The sequence below is a fragment of the Sabethes cyaneus genome, chromosome 2, assembly GCF_943734655.1.
Source record: "Sabethes cyaneus chromosome 2, idSabCyanKW18_F2, whole genome shotgun sequence".
NCBI lineage: Eukaryota > Metazoa > Arthropoda > Insecta > Diptera > Culicidae > Sabethes > Sabethes cyaneus.
Window position 1 is genome coordinate 195,276,752 of NC_071354.1, and position 8,070 is coordinate 195,284,821.

At 39.3% G+C, this 8,070-nt stretch overlaps 2 protein-coding genes and 1 pseudogene across 2 annotated transcripts; 2 read left to right on the forward strand and 1 right to left on the reverse strand.

Moving 5' to 3' along the window:
* Positions 1-2,341: 2,341 nt before the first annotated feature.
* Positions 2,342-2,971, forward strand: LOC128736514 (protein lethal(2)essential for life-like). Its single transcript, XM_053830999.1, has 2 exons — positions 2,342-2,741; positions 2,820-2,971. Exons 1-2 carry the CDS (start codon positions 2,342-2,344, stop codon positions 2,969-2,971), a joined length of 552 nt encoding a protein of 183 aa, XP_053686974.1.
* A 289-nt stretch (positions 2,972-3,260) lies between these two features.
* On the reverse strand, positions 3,261-4,075 carry LOC128737143 (protein lethal(2)essential for life-like). The gene has a single exon (XM_053831709.1). The coding sequence runs from the start codon at positions 3,999-4,001 to the stop codon at positions 3,396-3,398; it is 606 nt and encodes a 201-aa protein (XP_053687684.1). The 5' UTR covers positions 4,002-4,075; the 3' UTR covers positions 3,261-3,395.
* An 844-nt stretch (positions 4,076-4,919) lies between these two features.
* On the forward strand, positions 4,920-5,517 carry LOC128736515 (protein lethal(2)essential for life-like; annotated as a pseudogene).
* Positions 5,518-8,070: the final 2,553 nt, after the last annotated feature.

Here is an 8,070-nt window from a genome sequence, read left to right on the forward strand (position 1 = left end):
GGTTGACTGCGACCAGTGTTGCGAAGCCCTACTCGCTCCAGTGAACACGCCGGCATAAGTATTCCTTTCGGACTCCCGCTCTTGGTTATTCATGCAGTTAACGACTTTTGCGAGTGTGCATTTAGCTAACAGCCACGGTCGTCGTTCTCGCACGTCATTGCAGCCTGAGCAACTGATACCGATCACTCGCGAGGACTTGCACTCCTACCCGCGTGTAGAATCGAGGGCGTAAGACGACGAAGAAAACAAAAAGTAATGCAAAATCTGTATCCCAGTGTGCCGCTAGCCCTCACGGGCAGCTGGCTGCTCACGAGTTGTTTGCCTTGTGAGTGGTTATGCAGAAAGACGCTACGAGACTGTGCGTTTGCGAGTGTGTAAGTAGTAAAAGTTGTAAAAGTAAAAGTAAAGTAAGTAAAGTAAAAGTAAGTGTTGTGCAATGTATTCTCTATTCAAATTAAAAACTATATTTATCCGGAACAACATGGATTTATGCCCGGCCGCTCAGTTACCACCAACTTGCTGGAGTTCACATCGACTTGCATTACACACCTCGAAAACAAAGCCCAGGTTGACGTCATATACACCGATCTGAAAGCTGCTTTCGGTCGAATTGATCAAGTAATCCTGTTGTGTAAATTAAAACGCCTGGGAGTATCTGATGACATGACCCGTTGGCTGCAATCTTATCTGGTCGGTAGAACACTTCGTGGACGATTGGATACGCATACATCGGAACCATTCGTCAACGCATCCGGTGTGCCGCAGGATGGCAACTTGGGCCCGCTACTATTTATTCTCTATATCAATGACATTGTACTCATGCTTGACTCAGGTTGCAAGTTGGCATATGCGGAGAACTCGATGCCACATGGCTGCTAACGTCATTGAATTTTCGAGCACAGCAGAGACCTACGAGGTCAACGGCGTAACTGCAGCACAACTTTCATCGCACCACCTATGGGCTAAATGAGCCGATCACATCCATGATCCGCACTTTCAGCATGGCCGAAGAATTGTTTGAGTACGGTGAACCAGCACGCATTTTTAACAATAGACTAAAAAGATGTTCTGTTTTTAGTTTTAATTCTGCTTAATTAAGTTCATTAAAGCCACTAGGCTGGATGGAAAAAAGAATAATAAATAAATAAATAAATAAATAAGATGTCTGCACACAGCAGCGCCGGTTGTTTTTCGTTTCTTCTGGGGGCGCCATTTTGAGAATTTGCGTGGAACGACAAATTGGCTAGCGCCGGTCCTGATCATAAGAGATTACTGGAGGAGATGAACCGGCCGGTCCCCCAACTGCAATCAATAGGACATTTTAGGGCGAAGCTCAAACGGAGCATATACTTCAACAATTTTGTTGCCAAAATGGTGCAGGAGGTGATCGCCAAGGTAACGAAGGATCAGTTGAATAATATGCCGAATGACGAATATTATAAATGTTTTCGGCCATAACGAAGGTTCCGGTGAACCGCTGTAAAGGCATTTGGCAGGGCTTCGAAACATTGTTATAGCTGGCTTAATGAACATAGGATTTAAGGAAAATCTGTTTCATTGAAATTACTTTTGTATTTTTTTTCAACGCCATCCAAACTAAGTCCATTTTTCCAATATATACGGTAAGTGCAGTGAAGTATTGGATGAGAGGCGAATACGAAAAAATGATAAACGTGGAGAAAACACTGATTCAGCAAACGAGGGGGCGCTAAATTGGGCTTCCGCCAAGGGTGCCACAATGTCATGCTACGGCTCTGATTACAAATTAATTTAAAATTTATATCAACGGCAAAATAGCCATACAGTAGTACCTATGCGAGAATACTCCGACTGAAAAATACACTCTTTTCGTTGTATGTCACCAGGCTGAAACGTAACCAAAGTTCACTCATATACTATTTAAAAAGATTAGTCACAATTAATTGACTGATCCACACTGAATCGAAGTTCAAGTATGTAACCCTCGCCACCCCCACAAAGCGGGAAAAATGTAACTCATGCTACAGTGCAAAACAAAAACAAGACACTTCGCAGCGCCGGATAATTCTCCACATTGATCTTTCACGGATAGAATATTTTTGCCTATGCATGAAAGATTGATTATTCTCGAAAATTTAATTCACACAGTATCAGCTTGTGAGTAAGTACATGTACCTTTAGAGAGCTCCCTAAAATGCGCATGTCCGTTACTCATTTTTGAATTTATAGCTCTTAGTATATAAAAGCGCTTGCCGGCGAAATGTCTGTAACAGTGTTATAACGAACGAACAGTCAAAAACAGCAAACATTAACTCCTTCGTCCTAAAAAATTTCGAGAAAATAAAGAAAATAGTAAAGTGAAATGTCACTGGTGCCGATGTTCTTTCGCGACTGGTGGGACGACAGCTGGTGGCCCAGCCCTTTCGGACGCACTTCCCGCATTTTCGACCAGCATTTCGGCAGCGGAATCTTCAATGAGGACCTGTTCCGGGCGATGAGCTGCTGTCACCCACAGGACCTGCGACGGTTAGGATTTGCTCGTCCTTGGGCCAATTTCAATAACTACAGTCATTTCAACAGTGGAATTACGGCGACCGATAGTGAAAAACTGCAGATTAATCTAGATGTGCAGCAGTTCAGTCCCAATGAGATCACCGTCAAAACCGTCGACAACAATATTATTGTGGAGGGAAAGCATGAGGAAAAACAGGACGAACATGGTTTCGTTTCAAGGCAATTTGTGCGGCGCTATTTGTTGCCAAGTATGTTAACAAATTCTGCACAAATATGCTCTGTGGGAACTAACAGAAAACATTTTTTTTTATTCGCAATAACTATAGGCGGTCACGATTCAAAGGATGTTACATCGTGCCTCTCTTCAGATGGCATTTTAATCATAACGGCTCCAAAGAAGGCTCTACCACCACCTACCGGACAAGCCGCGAATGAAAGAACTATTCCGATAACACAGACGGGAGAAAATGAGAAGTGAATTGTCTGTTGGTAATTTTGGAATGGTGTTATTTTTTTTTTGTAATCTGATTAATAAAATAATCTACATTGATGTAGGTTAAGAAATGGAAACCTGAAGTGTTTGGAGTCGAATTACTTCGTTCCGAAAGCCTTAGTAAATTATGTTTTATAGCTCTTAGCTATTTGAATAAAATTTCTTTCTTTCTATGGAAGTTAATAGATAAATGATACACTTCTTTGTCACTTGTTTATTTTAGCGATAGCACATAATGGATCAATTTGATCGATAAAGAATAAGGTTAACTTTGTTTAACAACTAATTATATGATTAATATTAGATTTTAATTTAAAAGATCATGGTATTTGTGTTATTGCGTAAATACAGTATTCTTTAATGTTTATGTTAAATGGATGAATGTAAATGAGCATGATTAACGACAAATTTATTTGCCGGTCTCCTTGGAATTTTCAACAGATTTCCCCTCTGTTTTTTGTGCTATCTTCTTCATCGGTTGACCAGTTTGGGTTATGGGAATTGTTCTGGGCCCTTCTGGTTCTGGCAAGGCCTTTTTTGGGGCAGTGATTGTAAGGATTCCATCCGACGACAGCGAAGACACAATTGCATCCGGATCATGCCCGGCCGGCAACATGTACCGCCGCACGAAATGTCTGGAGATAAAACCGTGTTCATCCTGTTTTTCATCGTGTTTTCCTTCCACTAAAATGCTATTATTGGTAGCTTTTACGGAAATCTCATTCGGAGAAAACTGCTGCACGTCTAAATTAATCTGGAACTTATTACCGCTAATGTCAACCATTGAACCAGAATCCTGCCGTGAGACAAGGCTGGTGTTACGCCATGGTCGATTGTAACCAGTTCTTGGATGAGTTTGCTGTTGTGGCAAGTGTCTAGATGAGGTAATAGCCGTTAGTAGATCATCAGCTGTGAGACCAGTTCCAAAATGTTGATCCATTAGTCGGGACGTTTGCAGCGGTGTATCCCAGCAGTCCTCCCACCAGTCTCGGAACAAAATTGGCACGAGTGGCATTTTTACAGTTTTTTGGAATGTATTTCTTCACAGTTTAAATAGAACACGAAGCGAAAACACCTTCGCAATAAGTATGTATATCTCACTAACTCACTAGCTCGCAAGCTGCTGCAACGACGATTGATAACTGAATGCTGAACGAAAGACGCTCACCCTTTTTATACGAGGAGAAGTTCATTGGGAGCGTCGCTGTGTTATTCATGCGTTCATTATTGTTTATTCGCATCATGAAAGTACTAGAAAATTCTCGATTTTTATAGCATATAATACAATAATGTTCATTCTCTCGCGATATGAAAGTGCTAGAAAATTCGAGCTCATAATTTTTTTTATTGTCACAGAATAAATTCAACGCTATGCAACATATTTTACTTTCAGTTGAATTCGTATATATTTTATTCAGAATTTTAATCCTAAATTTCAACACAGTTTTAAAGCTTGCAACATACGAGAACTAGAACATAACACAGCGGACCTCACTTTACTAGTACATAGTTCTATCTAATTTTACTTAATATTCTGACTAAAATAATATTGTTGCTATCAATGTTATACATTTTCTTGCATACAATGAATGCACACAGAAGTTCAATTATAATTACAGTTTAAATATATATTAATATTTATGATTAAACATGACAATTCCCAAATCATTCAAACTGAATGAATCATGCAAAGCGAAAATTCTGGCATCATCAAGAATGAATAGGTACGCGCGCAAACAGGCAACAGCGCGTGGTGTGACACCTTTGAATGAACGGATGAGTTAGACGCTCTCATATAAAAAGGGGAAGCGTCTCTCTGGCAGCATATCAGTTCAAATTCGAAAAAGCAAGTGAAAACGTGAGCTCTTGACGGTAAAATCATCAAGTGAAACAAAATATTTGAATTTCAAGTAAACAGTGAACAAAAGCGATAATGCCATTCGTGCCGATTTTATTCCGAGACTGGTGGGAGGACTGCTGGGATACACCACTTCGCACATCCCGGCTGTTGGACCAACAGTTCGGAAGTGCTCTCACTGCCGATGACTTGCTAACGGCTCTTACCTCAGCTGCAGCTACTTGTTCTGCACTTCAACAGAATCGTCCCCGTGCTTTTTACAGTCGACCGTGGCATGGTGCCTCACGTCAGGATTCCGGATCAACGGTTAGTGTTAGGGGTGATAAGTTTCAAATAAATCTGGATGTGTAGCAGTTTTCTCCGAATGAGATTTCCGTTAAAGCGACTGGTAACAGCATTTTGGTAGAAGGAAAACATGAGGAAAAGCAGGATGAACACGGTTATATCTCACTTCGTACGACGCTACATGTTGCCGGATGGTCACGATCCGGAAGCAATCGTGTCTTCGTTGTCGTCGGATGGAATACTAACAATCACTGCTCCGAAAAAGGCTTTATCCGAACCGGAGGACCCCCGGGCTATTCCTATTACTCAAACTGGGCAACCGATGAAGAAGCTAGCTGAGAAACCGGAAGAAAAACCTGCTGAGAAATCAAATGAAAGTGATAAATAGTTCCTTACTTACCAAAGTGCATTTCGTTTTTAAATCACAGCAAAATGTTAAATATTTCAACTAAAATGTTAAATATTTCAACTAAAATGTTAAATATTTCAACTAAAATGTTAAAAAAAAATAAATAAGACTGTTTTTTACCTCAAATCTTTTATGTACTTTTGCTGAATTAGAAAGTTGTGGGTTTTTCAAAGTTTTATTTCAGGTTTTCCATTTCACCGAAATATGCTAAATAGTGAATTCAACATTATTTTACTTACTAGGTTTTACTCACCCTTATTCTTGTTTTCGTACGAATGACATTCGTTCGAAAGTTAAGCCGACTCGTATTCTTGTTTTCGTTCGAATCAATTCGAATGTTCGAACGCCCCTTCCGTTTGTTCATTCGAATATGAGAATAGAACTTCCCGATTCGTTCGAAGCAAACTATTCGTACGAAAGCAGGATATGGCCGTAAACAAGAATAAAGGTGACTCTTTTTTTTTAAGAGTTCAAATTCAGTCAATTGGTTACCAGATTTTCACAATATATCTACTTGTTCTTCTTACTACGAGAATTATTAGTTTGAAATGATACTCCGCTGAAATCCGCTAAAATATATTGCGAAATATGCGATTTATCGAGCATTGCGGTGGAAATATTAATTTTGCTCTGTAATGTAGTTGATCGTCTAAAGATATATATACCATGTCTTGCAAACTTTACAAAATTGTTGGTATTTTTATTGCTACTGAAATCTGTCATTGAAGACCAGTAATTCAATAGGGCTGAAGTTGAGCATGTAAACAAACTCAATCAGTTTTGTATGCCGTTCCAGCAAAAAACAACTCTCCCTCTCAGTTATTTACATGTTAGACTTCGGTTTTGTCGAATTGTTATTTTTCGATTATTGTATTTTTGTCCTGACACACTTTCTATTTGCCTTTGTGCTTTCATCCCGTTAAGCTCGATAATTGTTTGGCACTTTCGGGAGCATTTCCTTTGTATCAAAGTTTTATTGTGATTTCCTCGCTAATTTTTAAGCCTATATTCGTGGGTCAGATACCTTACTGATCCAGACAAGTTTATTAGCCAATTACATGAATGGATGTTATCACTGGCGTGCCCATACATAAACAGAAGGTGGGGCATCGACCTGTTAAAACAGTGGTGCCCAGGCATAGGCATGGTGCGGGCCAAACGAGATCGCCCCATAAATGTCGCGGGCCGCAAATTCCTCTCGCCATTCCTGCGCATAACAAAATGCAAAATATGCGGCAATAACAACCATTTTCTGGAAATTACCACAAGATTTAAACCGGAAAGCATTCGAAACTAAAAAATGCACGAGGCATTATGGCTAATTTGAGTGACCCCTGTGTCATCAAAAAAGTTACCCATAAGTCCTCCATCTCTCAAATCAGCCCGAGGGCCGCAAACAACAGCTTGAAGGGCCGCATGCGGCCCGCGGGCCGCTCTGTGTTAAAAGCATGTTTTGGTGTAAAATATAATCAAGTAATTATAGAATGGCTGATTTATTTTTGCGCAAGTAATTTTTCTTATCGCAAGAATGCCGCCCAAATAGGTTAAAAAATTCAGATTTCCATGTTTGGTTTAGGGGCTTTTTTACATTACATTTTAGGGAGAAGGCGGAAAACATACGTCAGCTTGGGTCCATCAGGGAGCTTGAAATAGGATTTATAATTAAACTTGAAATTGGACTTCATACTAGATAAAAATGTGGATCCTAATTTTAAATCGGCTTTCAACTTGGACCCAAATATTTATTCGAAACTTTTGTTTTGACTTAAAACTAAACAGAAAATGGTTTCGAATTGGACTTGAAATTAGACATGAAATAGGGATTGAACTGGGACTTAATAGGACGTAAAATTGCATTCTAAATTAGACTTTAATAGGACACCGCCTCTAGTTTCTGATAATAAATAACAGAAGTTGGCGCCAGTGTTTCATCATGCGCCATGCGTGAGAGTATGCTTGAAACTATCAATGTTTCCCTGTTGAATATAACAGATGTCGTTACTTCGTAGCGCATAGTGTGCGTTTCCGTAATATCTGAATTTTGCGCGACAATAAATTAACTGAAATTAACACCCTTACTCTCTCATGCATCTCAGTTTCTTTTGTGTTTATCGCTAATCGCAATATAACGTTTGACACCTGAACCAATAAATAGTTGGTAAACATTGTTTTTATTTATTGCGTTCATGTTGCGAAATTTAATTTTTTCGAATTGAAATGTCGCAAACATACTTTTCATAAAGCCCTATAAATGTATCTTTATAGGGCTTTAGCTTTTTATAGGGCTCTCGGATGACTGGTAGTAAGATGCTATGGAGAGGTATAGGAAATGTTTGTTTTTTATCAAAATTAGGCAGAAATCATGAAAATTAAGTATAACAGAATAACTGTACAACAAATAAAATATGATTAGTGATTGTTTTTCAGATAGGTAAACATAAATAAGCGAGAAATTTTGATTTTACTACCACTAGAAAAGCGCCATCTCTTGAAAAGCAACGGTTCGTGTGGTGTCCTATTGGACTTAAAATG